General features: G+C 41.9%; 1 protein-coding gene across 2 annotated transcripts in view; it reads right to left on the bottom strand.

Moving 5' to 3' along the window:
* iqca1 (IQ motif containing with AAA domain 1) overlaps positions 1–10,010 on the bottom strand; it is a 169,207-nt gene extending 159,197 nt beyond the window's left edge. For both annotated transcript variants that reach the window (XM_052018883.1, XM_052018892.1), the window contains exon 1: positions 9,807–10,010. In XM_052018883.1, the coding sequence (XP_051874843.1) occupies positions 9,807–9,817 (11 nt within the window). In that variant the 5' untranslated portion in view covers positions 9,818–10,010. The remainder of the gene's footprint in view (positions 1–9,806) is intronic.
* Between the last annotated feature and the right edge of the window lie 4,391 nt (positions 10,011–14,401).

Below are 14,401 nucleotides of genomic sequence, written 5' to 3'. Positions count from 1 at the left end.
GGACAGTCAGCATGGCTTTTTGCGGGGCAGGTCGTGCTTTACAAACTTGATAAAGTTTTTTGAGGTGATTACAAAGGTGCTTGATGAGAGTAGGGCAGTGGACATTATCTACATGGACTTTAGTAAGGCATTTGATAAGGTCCCTCATGGTAGGTTGATTCAGAAGATAAAGATGCATGGGATCCAGGGTGAATTGCAAGTTTGGATTCGGAACTGCCTTGCCATAGAAGACAGAGAGTAGGGGTGGAAGGCTGTTATTCTGGCTGGAGGTCCGTGACCAGTGGTGTTCTGCAAGGATCGGTGCTGGAACCTCTGTTGTTTGTGATGTATATCAATGATTTGGATGGGTGGATTAGCAAGTTTGCAGATGACACCAAGATTTGTGGAGCTGTGGACAGTGTAAAGGACTATCAAAAGAATACAGCGGGATATAGATCAGTTACATATATGGGCAGAGAAGTGGCAGATGGAGTTTAATCTGGGCAAGTATGAGGTGTTGCTCTTTGAGAGGTCAAATGAAAGGAGAAAGTATACAGTTAATGGTAGGCCCCTTAATAGCATTGAGGTACAGAAGATTCTTGGGGTCCAGGTCCATAGTTCACTGAAAGTGGCTACACAAGTGGATAAGATGGTAAGGAAGGTGCATGGCATGCCTGCCTTCATTGGTAGGGGTGTTGAGCATAAGAGTGAGGAAGTCATGCTGCAGCTATATAAAACTTTAGTCAGACCATTTGGAGTATTGTGTGCAGTTCTGGTCACCCCACTATAGGAAGGATGTGGAGACTGTGGAAAGGGTACAGAAGAGGTTTACCAGGATGCTGCCTGGATCAGAGGGAATGAGCTATAAGGAAAGTTTGGACAAACTTGGATTGTTTTCCCAGAGCGTCAGAAGCTGAGGGGGCAACCTGATAGCAGTTTTTAAAATTACAAGAGGCATAGATAGGGTAGACAGTCAGAATCTTTTACCAGAGCAGGAATGTCAAACACCAGAGGACATGCTTATTTTAAGTTGGGGTGGGGGGGGGGGGGCGGTGGTGGTGAAGGAGTTTAAAGGTGACGTGAGGGGCATGATTTTTTCTGCAGAGTGCATTGGTGGATGCCTGGAATGGGTTACCGGGGTAGTAGTGGAAGCAGGCAGTTTGGTAGAGTTTAAGAGGCTTTTTAGATAGACACATGAATACAAAGGGAAGGGAGGGATATGGGTGATACACAGGAGGAGGGCATTTGGTATAAATTGGCATCAAGATTGGCACAACATCATGGGCCGAATGGCCTGTCCAGTGCTGTAATGTTTTATGTTCACCTAAACCCATGCCCTATTGTTTTTGAACGCCTACCATGGGAAAAATATTCTGACTACCTATGCTATATGTGCCTCCTATAATTTTATATACTTCTATCAAGAAACCCTTCAGCTTCCTTTGCTCAAGAAAATAAGCCCAGTCCATCCAATCTTTACCCATAACTAAAGTCCTCCAATCCAGTCAACATCCCGGTTAATCTCCTTTATAGTCTCTCCAGTGGAACAACATGTCTCCTACAGGGTGGTGACCAGAACTACACACAATATTACAAATGCAGTCTATTCAGTGTTTATTTAAAGTTGTACAAATGTCCCAACTTTTAAAATTCTATGCCCCTACCTATGAAGGCAAGCATGCCATATTCCTTCACCATTCGACCTACCTGTGGTACCATTTTCAGGGAACTATGGATGGGAAACCCAAAGTCCTTCAGTTCATTAACATTCTACCATTTACTGTACAGGTCTTACCCATATTTGACTTCCCAAATTGCATCATCTTATACATATTGAAATTAAATTCCATCTACAAAGGTTTGCCCAATTTTCCATCTGAACTAGATCCTCTGTAGCATTAGACAGCCTTCCTTACTGCTCACAAACTCCAATTTTTATGTCGTCCACAAACTTAGTAATCATACCTCCTACATTCACATCCAAGTTGTTAATGTATACCACAAGGATCCTTTCAACAAACCCTGCAATACACCAATGGTCAAAGTTCTAATCAGAAAAGCACCCTTCCACCAATACCTTCCACCTCCTATCACCAAGTCAATTTTTGCTCCATTTAGCCAGCTCACCTTGCATCCCATCTGTCTTAATCTTCTGGATTAGCCAACCATGCAAGACCTTGTAAAATACCTTACTAAATGTCCATTTAGATAACACCTACTGCCCTGCCTTCATCAATCTTCTATGTACATAATTAGACTCATTACTTAAGGAAGGACATTAATGCAGTGGAAACAGTTCAGAGAAGGTTCACATTTAATAACTGGAGTGGGCGGGTTATCTTATGAGACATAAGTTCATTTCCTACACTGTAAGTAGGTGCATATTGTCCTTTTTTATTAAAATAATGCTACAGTAGGATAGAGATCAGATGGAAAGTTGGGTAGAAAATTGGCATATGGAATTTAATCCCAACAAATGCAAGACAATGCACCTTGGGAAGTCAAATAGGGGTAGGATTTATCCAGTAAATGGGAGGACGCTAAGGAACGCTGACGAACAGAGGGACCTTGGGGTTCAAGTCGATAGTTCCCTGAAGATTGCTTTAAAAAAAAGGCATATGGAATGTTTACCTTCATAGGTCGGAGTTGCGACTTTTTCTGTACATATGTAAAAAAGCTGGGATGTTATGTTGCAACGTTACAAAAGACTGGTTAGACTGCACTTGGAGTACTGGTGAAGTTCTGGTTGCAACACTATAAGAAGGATATGGTTGAGTTGGAGGGAGTGAAGAGGAGATTCACCAGGATGGCAGGGGTATCAAAAACATCAAGACATAGGCCTAAGGTGAGAGGAAGGAGTTTCAAAGTTTTTTTTCACAATTGATATCTAGAACTTGCTGCCAGAAAAGGTGGAGGAATCAGATACAATCCCTACATTTAAGACAGGCACTTAAATGGACAAGGCATAGAAGGATACAGACCTAATGCAAGCAAATAGAATTCGTGTAGATGAAGGATCAGCATGGATGCAGTGGGTCAAAGGATCCATTTCTGCACTGTGCATTTCTAAGACTATAAAAGTTGGACTTGTATTCGTTGGACTTTAGAAGAATGAGAGGAGTTTTGATTGAACTATACAAGATCATAACAATTCTTGACGGAGTTGACAATGGAGACACAGTTTCTTTTCATGAGAAAATCTAGATCCAAGGATAACTGTTTTAAAATAAAGTCATTTTAGATAGAGATAAGGTTTTTTTTCCCTTCTAGTGGGTCTTTGGAACTCTATCTCAAATGATGGTGGAAGCAGGATCACTGAATATTTTTAAGGCAGAGGAGGATAGATTCTTGATGAACAATGGGGTGAAAATCACTGCAGTGAGACTGGAATGTAGAGCTGACTACATAATCCCATTGTCCATGATCTTATTAAATGGTGGAGCAAGCTCAAGCAGCTCACTCCTACTCCAAATTCATATGTTCACATATGATCAAATAGCCTGGCCTCATGCTTTGGAAACAAACAATTATTTTCAATGAATTTTATTCCCTCATAAATTTGACGGAATAAAGTGGCTTCCATGAGATGAAGATGACCAAGTCTATAAAGTCAATACATAATAAAGGTGCACAGTATGTTCTTTTGACAATTTGATTCATTGCAATTTGCACTTATCTATTTTATTCATGGTTGCAAATAAAATTAGACACTTGGAAGAAACTGTTCATTTTTAATTATGTAAATACCTGAGGATTCAGGTGACAGTGGCAAAAAAATACTGAACAAATGTTTTCTATCTATAAAGCACATGTAAAGATGGGAATATTTGTATCTGCCTCAGAATGACAGTTCTACAGGCATATATCTATTACTTTGCAACCATTACATGGATTCTCCATGCTTGTGTAAACACTAGGTAAACAGATGCATTCTGTTGTGTAGCATTAATTAATAATGTAAAGAAACATGAAGTGGGATAGCCATCACCCAGGGAATTTGATAGGCTACAGATGGTAACACTGGCTAATGTTTTGAAACTGGCTTGGACAGCAAATCCTTTGCAAGTAATAAATAAATGAGTAAATGATTCATTTAAAACTATAAAGTATCCATATTAAAACTGCATTTTGAATTCACAAACTATGCTCTGCATAAATAAATGTCATTGTGTCTCATGACTAATATAGTCTGCAGTGTGTAACTGGTATCACATTTATCCAGATGATGATAATGCTGGTCTTGCGGTCATTTTAGTTGCAAACTGCTACTGTTTGGGACCATATTTCAAAGTATTTTAAGCTTAATAGATAGTACCTGTTCCATTCTATTTGTTTGTTCCTCACCCCTCCCCCAGTACAGCTAAATAACTAGTGATTACTCTTCAAGTTATGCACGAATGCCCAGGTGTCAGTAGTGTCACGTACCAGCAACAAAAGAAACACACCGAGTCATGTATAAGTGTTAAAACTATTTTATTAATAACTACTTATGATAATAAGAAAAATAAAAGCAAAAATGTTAGAATGTTAGAAGTAAAAATGTTAGATCTTAAACATTAACCCCAAAAACTCTAAACTCGAAGTGTGTGTGTGGCAAATTCCCAAACTCCATGTCTAGGAATAGTTCTCAAAGTTCAGTTCAGCAAGCCATAAGGTGACACGTGAGCAAAGGCTTCTGCAAAGCTACCATTGACTGAAGAGGAAATGTAGAGAGTAATTATGAAATCCAAATGTTCCACGATGGAACTTACATGACACCTCAATCACTGATGATCTCCATTTCTTTGTTCCAAAGTATCTGCCACCCCAAAAGGCACTCAAGATGTGGCCGTCCACACAAATACCTGTTTCCTTCTATAGGTTAACGACAAAGTGGACTCCACTGGATTATTCCAAAAATCCATACATGGATTGTGGTGACAGACACAGTTATTGTTTTTTCATCCATTGATACAGAGACCAGCAGGCAGTGTCTCTGTCCCTCTCTCTCCTAACTGACTGCTCCAAAAACGTCATCACATCCTTATCTCCTGTTATTGTCGTAATCACGGCCGCCCCCCCCCCCCACCCCACCCCCCCACACACACACACACACACACTACTGCACTATGTCCTAAAGGGGCATTCACCAATAGTAACTTAATCCGTAACAGTAGGCAATTTGAAAACCAAAAGGATCACTGCTTAACTCAATGTCCCAAGCACACTTCTAGTGGGCAAGTTGCTGCACATTCGTGAGCACTAAATAAGTAGCCAAAAATTGATATGCATCCTTTCCATGTCTGAACAAACATGTTATTCTCTATTTTCACCCCCCACCAAACTTCTTTCTTTTTCTGAAGATAGTGATTCATGTTACTGCATGATGCAATGGATACTAAAGTATCAACTTGTTTAAATAACTCATTCTCCTTTAGCTAGTGCCTATTGAAAGGCTTTTTTTAAAACCATAGGAGTCAGGGAGTCAAACAGCACAGAAACAGTTCCTTCTACCTAACTCGTTAACGCCGACCAAGATATCTATCCAAGCTAGTCCCATTTACTTGCATTTTGCCCATAGCTAGGCCTTTTCTATCCATGTACCTGTTCAAATGCATTTTAAACATTGCAATTGTACCCACCCCGGCAGCCTCCTCTGGCAGCTTGTTCCATATAACAAACACCCTCTGCATGAAAAAGTTGCCCCTCAGGTCTTTTAAAAGTTTCCCCTCCCATCTTAAATCTATGTCCTCTAGACTTAGACTCCGCTATGCTGGAAAAAAGACTGTGACCATACACCTTGTCTACACCCTGAGGGTTTTATATACCTCAGTAAGGTCACTCCTCAACCTCCTAGGTTCCAGGGAAAAAGGTCCTAGCCTATACATCTTCTCCTTATAACTCAAGCCCTCCAGTCCTGGTAACATTCTCACGGATCTTTTCTGCACCCTTAATAACATCCTTCCTATGTCAGGGCAAACAAAACTGCGCACAATACTCCAAGTGTGGTCTCATCAACATCTTGTACAGTTGTAACGTGATGTCCCAACTCCTGCACTCAATGCCCTGACTGATAAAGGCAAGCGTGCCAAACCCCTTCTTCTCAACCCTGCCTATCTGTTTCACCACTTGCAGGGAATCAAGTACCTGTACTCTGAGGTCTCTGTTCTACAACACTCCCCAGGGTCCCACCATTTACTGTACAAGTCCTGCCCTGGTTCCCAAAATGCAACAGCTCACACTTGTCCAAGTTAAATTCCATCTGCCATTCTTTGGCTCACTTCCCCAGTTGATCTAGATCCTGCTGCGATCTTAGATAACTTTCTTCACTGTCCACTACACCACCAATTTTGGTGTCATCTGCAAATTTTCTAACAATGTTAACAATGATCCCTGAGGCACACTACTGGTCACGATTCTCCAATCTGAAAAACAACCCTCCACTACCATCCTCTCACTCCTTCCACTAAGCCAATTCTGTATCCAATTGGCTAGCTCACCCTGGATCCCACATGGTCTCGACTTCCAGACTAGCCTACCATGCAGGAACTCATCAAAGGCCTTGCTAAAGCCCATGTAGACAACGTCTACCGCCCTGCATTTGTCAATCCTCTTGGTCAACTCTTCAAAAAAACTCAAACAAGTCTGTGATACACACTTTCCCACGCACAAAGCCATGCTGATTATTCTTTAACAGTCCTTGCCTTTACAAATGCTGGTACCTCCTCTCCCTCAGGATCCCCTCCATTAACTTTCCCACCACTGATGTTAGGCTCACCAGCCTGTAGTTCCCTGGCTCATCCTTGCAACCCTTCTTAAATAAGGGCACAATATTAGCCACCCTCCAGTTTTCCGACACCTCACCCATGGCTAAAGATGATGCAAATATCTTTGCCAGGGATCCTGCAATTTCTTCCCTCGCTTCCCACAATTACCTAGGATACATGATCAGGCCCTGGGGATTTATCCACTTTAATATGCCTTCAGACTGCCAGCACCTTCTCTTTTGTAATTTGGATAAGTTACAATACATCACTATTCATTTCCCTTAATTCTTTAGTCTCCATGACCTTCTCCACGGTAAATACAGATGAGAAATATTCATTTAACACCTCGCTAATCTCCTGTGGCTCCACACATGATGGCCACATTGTTCCATAAGCAGACCTATTCTCTCACCAGTTACCTTTATTCTCTTAACATACTTGTAAAATCTCTTAGGATTCTCCTTTACCTTATCTGACAAAGCTATCTCAGGTCTTCTTTTTGCCCTCCTGATTCCCATTTTAAATATACTCCTGCATCTCTTATACACCTCAAGGGTTTTGCTTGATCCCAGCTGCTTATACCTGACATACACCTCCTTTTTTCTTGGCCAGTGTCTTTAAAATCCCTCATCATCCAGGGTTCTTGCCAGCCTTCACTCTAGCATGAACATGCTGTCCCTGAATTCTCCGTCTCTCACTCTTAAAAGCCTCCCACTTGCAAGATGTGCCTTTACACACAAACAGTCTCTCCCAATCAGCCTTTGCAAATCCCTGTTTAATGCCTTCAACACTGACACTGCACCATCCTGTCTTGCCTTCTAAATAGTAAACCAAATTGTATCATCCCAAATGCCAACCCACCCAAAATCAGCTTGTGACCTGCACACTCCATGCATTTTAGTTCCACACTAGATGATTTTGCCATATTTCTTTACAGCTCAGTGTCGGCTCACTCTCTCATTGCCCCACTAGTTTCCATTCATGCTTCCCAGATCCTACCACTCACCTACACAACAGAGCCAATTTTACAGTGGCCAATTAACCTACCAAGTATTTTTAGCATTTTTTAAACATGTTTTCCAAAATGTGACTTTTGTAGTTACAACCCACCACTGCCAAGACACTTCTTTAGGGGCAGGTACGGTAGTGTAGCAGTTAGTGTAACTCTGTTGCAGCACCAGCAACCTGGGCTCAATTCTAGCCGCTGTCTGTAAGGAGTTTGTACGTTCTCCCCATGACTACGTGGGTTTTCTCTAGGTGCTCCAGTTTCCTCCCACAATCCAAAGCCATACAGGTTAGGAAGTTGTGGGCATGCTATGTTGGCGCCGGAAGCATGGTGACACTTGTGGGCTGCCCCCAGAACACTCTGTGTGTTTTGATGTACATGTGACTAATAAAGGTAAACAAGATATCTTGATTCTGTCTTCACTTGCATGCCAAAATGGAAAGAATAACTGTTTTTGGAGTCTCAATGCTAAACAATAAATTGTACCTTCAGATCACTGATTATGGAATTGTGGACCTCAATTTACAATTTACTCATATTGTATTTGGTATTGGTATATTATTGTCACTTGTACCAAGGTACAGCGAAAAACTTGTCTTACATATCGATCTTACAGGTCAATTCATTACAAAGTGCAGTTACATTAAGTTAGTACAGAGTGCATTGATGTAGTATAGGTAAAAAAAACAATAACAGTACAGAGTAAAGTGTCACAGCTACAGAGAAAGTGCAGTGCAATAAGGTGCAAGGGCACAACAAGGTAGATCGTGAGGTCATGAGGTCATAGTCCATCTCATTGTATAAGGGAACTGTTCAATAGTCTTATCACAGTGGGGTAGAAGCTGTCCTTAAGTCTGGTGGTACATGCCTTCAGGCTCCTGTATCTTCTGCCTGATGGAAGAGGAGAGAAGAGAGAATGTCCCAGGTGGGTGGGGTCTTTGATTATGCTGGCTGCTACACAAAGACAATGAGAGGTAAAGACAGAGTCCAAGGAGGGGAGACTGGTGTCTGTAATGCGCTGGGCTGTGTCCACAACTCTCTGCAGCTTCTTGCGGTCTTGGGCAGAGCAGTTGCCATACCAAGCCGTGACACATCCTGATAGGATGCTTTCTGTGGTGCATCGGTAAAAGTTGGTGAGAGTCAAAGGGGACAAACCAAATTTCTTTAGCCTCCTGAGGAAGTAGAGGCGCTGGTGAGCTTTCTTGGCCATAGTATCCACGTGGTTTGTCCAGGACAGGTTGTTGGTGATGTTCACTCCCAGGAACTTGAAGCTGTCAACCCTCTCGACCTCAGCACCATTGATGTAGACAGGTGCATGTACACTGCCCCCTTTCCTGAAGTATATGATATTCCTTTTATTTGTGTCATTTAACTGGTTTCTTGAAATGCAGTTTAAACTACTGTACAAAGTTTACAAGAGTTCAATCAATTGTAATTATAAGGAGGGTTTGGACAGGCTGGGTCTATTTTCACTGGAAGGAGGCTGAGAGATGACCTTATAGAGATTTATAAAATTATGAGGGGCATTGATAGGATAGCTGGTTTTTCCCCCAGGCAGGGGAGTATAATGCTACAGGGTACAGGTTTAAGAGGAGAGAACTGTGAAGGAGATCTGTCATTTTTCACACAGAGGATAGTGGTTATATGGAATGAACTGCCAGAGGAGGCAATTGAAACAGATACAATGATGACATTTAAAAGGCATGTGGACAGGTGCTTATGCAGGAAAGACAGAGAGTGATACAGGCCTAATACAGGCAAATGGGATGAGCACAGATACACATCACGGTTGGCACAGAGAAGGTGGGCCAAAAGGACCTATTGCTATGCTTGCTGAGTTTCCATGCTCAAAAGGAAATTTAAAATAACAACATAATAATGCATTGTGCTTTTGTGCTACAATTTTGCTCACTCATGCTGCATTGTTTTATCCTAAACTCAGTGATTTTATATTTAGGTAATCTGTAAAGAATTTGCCAATCAGTATATTCAGTTGGAATACTCAATGTCCCTTGTTTCATTTCTCAGTTGGGATACATAAAACACGAAAGTAAATGCAGTGCCTTCTTGCTTACCTGTTTGACATGATTGGTGATCGGCGAGGGTCGAGTCTGAACTCTCCTTGCAATGGGTCAGAACCTCAACTTTACAGCCTCGTTCGTTTCACTACCACTTTCCTCCAGTTCAACCAGTGCTACACTCGGACCTGCATAAAACCTTGAAGCAGGTCTTCAGTTGAAATCCTTGCACAAAGCTCCTTGGATAAATTTTGTAGCCAACCTGTGCAGCACGACCATATGCTTGTATTGTAATGTAATTTCTCTATGCCCTCAGCAAATTCAAAGCTTAACTCAGCTACATTCCCTTCAACTCCAGGGCAACCAGGATGCTAACGCATGCGCGCTGCAGTTCCCCGGCGAGCGCATGTGTATTACTCCAAGCGAGTGAATGTCGTCATGGTAACTGCCGGCCGGCCTGGCAGCTTAGACCTTTTTAGAAAAATTAATGTTGCATGATACCTCTGGGTGAGTTTGTGTTTATAAAAGAAAACGCAACGGAAGTTTTATTTATTGTTTAAAGCTCCCTTTCGAAAATTGCTACAAACCACCCATCTGGTGCTGGGACTGTAACTGAGGGGCAATTTCAAATAGGTCTGTTCATCTGGGAAACATGGTTTGGTGAACGTTTTGTATGGTCAGTGTCATTGTGCATTCTTGGGTAATTACTTTTTAAGTGTGCATTTATGGAAGGTGACACCTGAAGAACATTTTCTTCCTTCTCCTATTGCACAATCCGTAAAAATTAACACTCCCAAACCAGAAAAAAATGAGAACAATGCAGTGGATGTGATTTACATGGAGTTCAGTAAGGCCTTTGACAAGATCCCAAATGGGAGACTGTTCCAATAGATTAGGGGCTATGGGATTCAGGGCAAGTTGGCTTGTCAATAGTAGATGGGAGGTGAGAGCAGAGAGTGGTTTGTGGTATTCCACAGGGATTGGATTGGTGCTGGGATGCTTGCTGTTTGTAATATATGTGAATAATTTGGATGTAGGAGGTATGATCAGTAAGATGACACAAAGATTGGTGGAATTGTTGAAAGTGTGGAAGTTAATATTAGACTACAGGGTGATATCAATGTGATGCTGAAATGGGCTGAGAATTGGCAGATGGAATTTAATCCTGAGGAATGTGCAGTGATGCATTTTGGGAGTACAGGAAGTCCCCGGGTTACGAACGAGTTCTGTTTTTGAGACTGTTCGTAACCCGATTTTGTGTGTAACTCGGAACAGTGTCCGCGCATGCGCGCTTGGCCCGGGGATCGCGGCCGCACATGGCCCTGGCTGCAGATGCGCACTTGGCCCAGGGTTCCCTGACCGCACATGCTCACTTGGCCCGGGGTTGGGCCAAAGAAGGTGTACCACCGCCGTGGTAGGATCAGGGGCCGGACCCGCTTACGAACCTACCACAAAGGTTGGTTTTTAAGTACAGACGTTCGTAAGTCAGGCATTCGTAAGTCGGGGACTTCCTGTACTAATAAGGCTCAGATATACACCATGAATGGTAGGGTTCAAGAGAGTATTAAGCAACAGAGGGACCTTAGTGTTAGTAATTCCAAAGATCCTTGAAGGTGGCAGCACAGGTAGATAACATGGTTAAGAAGACATATGGGACAAAGGCCTTCATTAGTTGAGGCATCGAATACAAAAGTGGGAGATTTTGCTCCAACTTTATGAAATATTGGTCAGACCTTAGCTGGGGTACTGTGTCACAACACTTTAGGAAAGATGTGATAGCATTGAAGAGGATGTAGAGGAATTTCACTGGAATGTTGCTTGATTCAATTCAGTTATGAGTAGGGACTGGAGAGGTCAGGTCTATTTTCCCTGGAGCAAAGAGGTTAAGAGGGACATGATTGAGGTATATAAAATTATGAGAGGTACAGATAAGGTAGATTTCATGAAACTTTTCCCTATATCAGAGGTAGATAAAACTAGAGAACATAGATTTAGGATAAGGGGTAAGATTTAGAGGGGATCTGAGGGTGACCTTTTTTACCCAGAGAGTGGTGAGTACTTGGGATAAACTGCCATAGAAAGTAGTGGAAGCAGAGCTGCTGACGTCATTTGAGAGGTGTCTAGATGAGCAATGAAATCGCCTAGGCATAGAAGGTATGGGCCAAGTGCTGGAAGATGGGATTAATACCATTTGGTGCCCACTAGTTGGCATGGACGTGGTGGGCCAAATAGCCTGTGTCCATGCTGTATGACTCTATATAAAAAAAACAATTCCCCAGAGCCCTCTCTCTCCCACAACAATTTCTGAAGAACACAAGAAAATAGGAGCAGTGGGCCATCAAGCCCCTCAAGCCTGCCCCACCATTCAATATGGCTGATCTATGCTGGCCTCAACTCCTCTTCTGTGCCAGTTCCCCATAAGCCTCAATTCCTAGATCTTTCAAATACTTCTCCATCTCCACCTTAAATATGTCCAGTAATCTGGCCTCCACCATCCTTGGGGGGCAGAGAATTCCAGAGAATCACTACCCTCTGAGAGAAGAAATTTCTATGCACCTCAGTTTTAAGTGACCAGCCTCCTTTTTTGCAGCTGTATCCCCTTGGTCATGACTCTCCCACTAGTGATAACATTTCAACATGTACTCTGTCAAACTCACTTTGGATCTTATATATTTGAATAAGGACACCCATCGTTCTTCTGCAAACACAAACCACCCGGACTCCCTTGATAGTACAACCCTTTCATCCCAGGAATTAGCCTGGTGAGTTTCCTTTAAACAGCCTCCATTGCTATTATATCCTTTTTTAGGTAAGGGGACCAAAACTGTGCACAATCTTTGAGGTGTTGCCTGACCAACCAAAGTGAAGGAGGTGGTTCGTTTCAGAAGAAAGCATAGCCTAAAGGAAGGTAAAATAAATTCAGCCGCAGATTAAATAAAATGTTGTTTTGTGCATACACAGTGGGAATTGTTTATTTCCCTGCTAATTCCCAATACAAGCTAAAAAAAAGTGTTGAGAAGTTGCTTTGCTCCCATTTAATAGCTGTAAAATAGCCTCTTGGATTATCCCCAACACTATTTATGAAAGTCCCATAAAAGTTGTGAGGTTCACAAAAGAGCCTTGTCAGATTTCCATGTTTCAATTTCAGCACAGTATATTCTATTGCTGTATTGAAAATGTTTGCATTTGCTGGCATTTCTCTATGAAAGTGTGATCTTTGCAGCTAGCTCATAAATTGACACTCAACAGTACAAGGTGCATTTTTCCAGCAACAGTTGCAACTTATGAATAGATACTGCGATGATTAGTGAAGGTTGGCTGAGTGGTCCCTGGAGAGTCAGCCACCTGAACAGCCTGGTGACGGACAGTAAATGAAGAGGGCTTGTATTTTGTGCAAGGAGGCTTCATAGACCCTTCATAGCGACAACTAGGCAGTCCTGGCAGGAAGGTAAGGAAAGCCTTTGGAAGGAATGCATTATAAGTGCAATTGATAAATGCCTGAACTTGGAGAAGCCTCCAATGCATAGATGTCCCTGTGCTCCTGTGGATGAAGAATTCTTCTCTCCCCTGATTTGAGTGTTTTGGTGACCAATCTCATGCAGCAGTGAGCATCAGACTCAGATGAGATGAGATCAACAGCACCAGTCTGAAATGAACCTGAGGCTAGGATACTGAGTTTCTGTAACTTTGACCTCCCCAAGCAATTCAACTATGCAGACGTGAGTTCACGCCTCAAGAAGGCAGACTCTGAGAGTTGCTCTTTAAGGAGAACCAGGGAGAGTAAAACCTGATTGCTATATAAGTAAATAAGAATTGCAATTTTTCAGAAAAATAGGGTTGAAAAGTCAGACAGGAAATTAATTTTGTTGATCCATTATTCTTGATATCATTTGTGGTGGTGATTTTGTCAGGAGATAGATACTGATCCAAACAAGAAGTTCATTGAAAAATTAGATGTTGAATTTCCTTACAAGGGTTAAGACACCCAGAAATATATGCAGTTAATGTTGTACTCAAGACTGATTTTCAACTGCACAACACCTTTTTGAAGCTGTGCAAAGGAATTTCTAAGCCAAGACTTTTGCATTCCATGCACATTGGTGAATGCTGAGTTTGTGACTATACCTTTATGTCCTATAATGTGCATGTTGCATTGCTTGTTTTTCCTAATGCAGAAAATAGCATTTTCATATTCATCAAAGTGGCATGTATCATCTTGCACTTCAGTTGTTTTGCTTGGTAATACAAAATGCAATATATTTAGTTTTAGTTTTCTTTATCAATAAATTTATAATTTCTCACCATTTAAGTAATACTCTGGTTTACTGTTTTTCCTATTATGTGTCCTCAATCTCAACTTCAAGGGATTTATTTGATCCCCACTGCCCATACTTGATGTATGCTTCTTTCTTTCTCCTGACCAGTGCCTCAATATCCCTCATCAACCAGGGTTTTCTAATCCTGCCAGCCTTTCCCCTCACTCCAATAGAAACATATTGTCCTTGAACTTTCCCTATCTCACTTTTAAAAGCCTCCCATTTGCCAGACGTCCCTTTACCTGCAAACAACCTCTCCCAATCAACCTTTGCAAGTTGGAGACACAAGAAACACCAAGGGATTCACATGTGAAAGACTGCCTCACCTGGAAAGGT

The sequence above is a fragment of the Pristis pectinata genome, chromosome 1, assembly GCF_009764475.1.
Source record: "Pristis pectinata isolate sPriPec2 chromosome 1, sPriPec2.1.pri, whole genome shotgun sequence".
In the NCBI taxonomy this organism is placed as follows: Eukaryota; Metazoa; Chordata; class Chondrichthyes; order Rhinopristiformes; family Pristidae; genus Pristis; species Pristis pectinata.
Note: the sequence above shows the minus strand (reverse complement) of the source record. Positions and strands in the feature narration are given on the sequence as shown.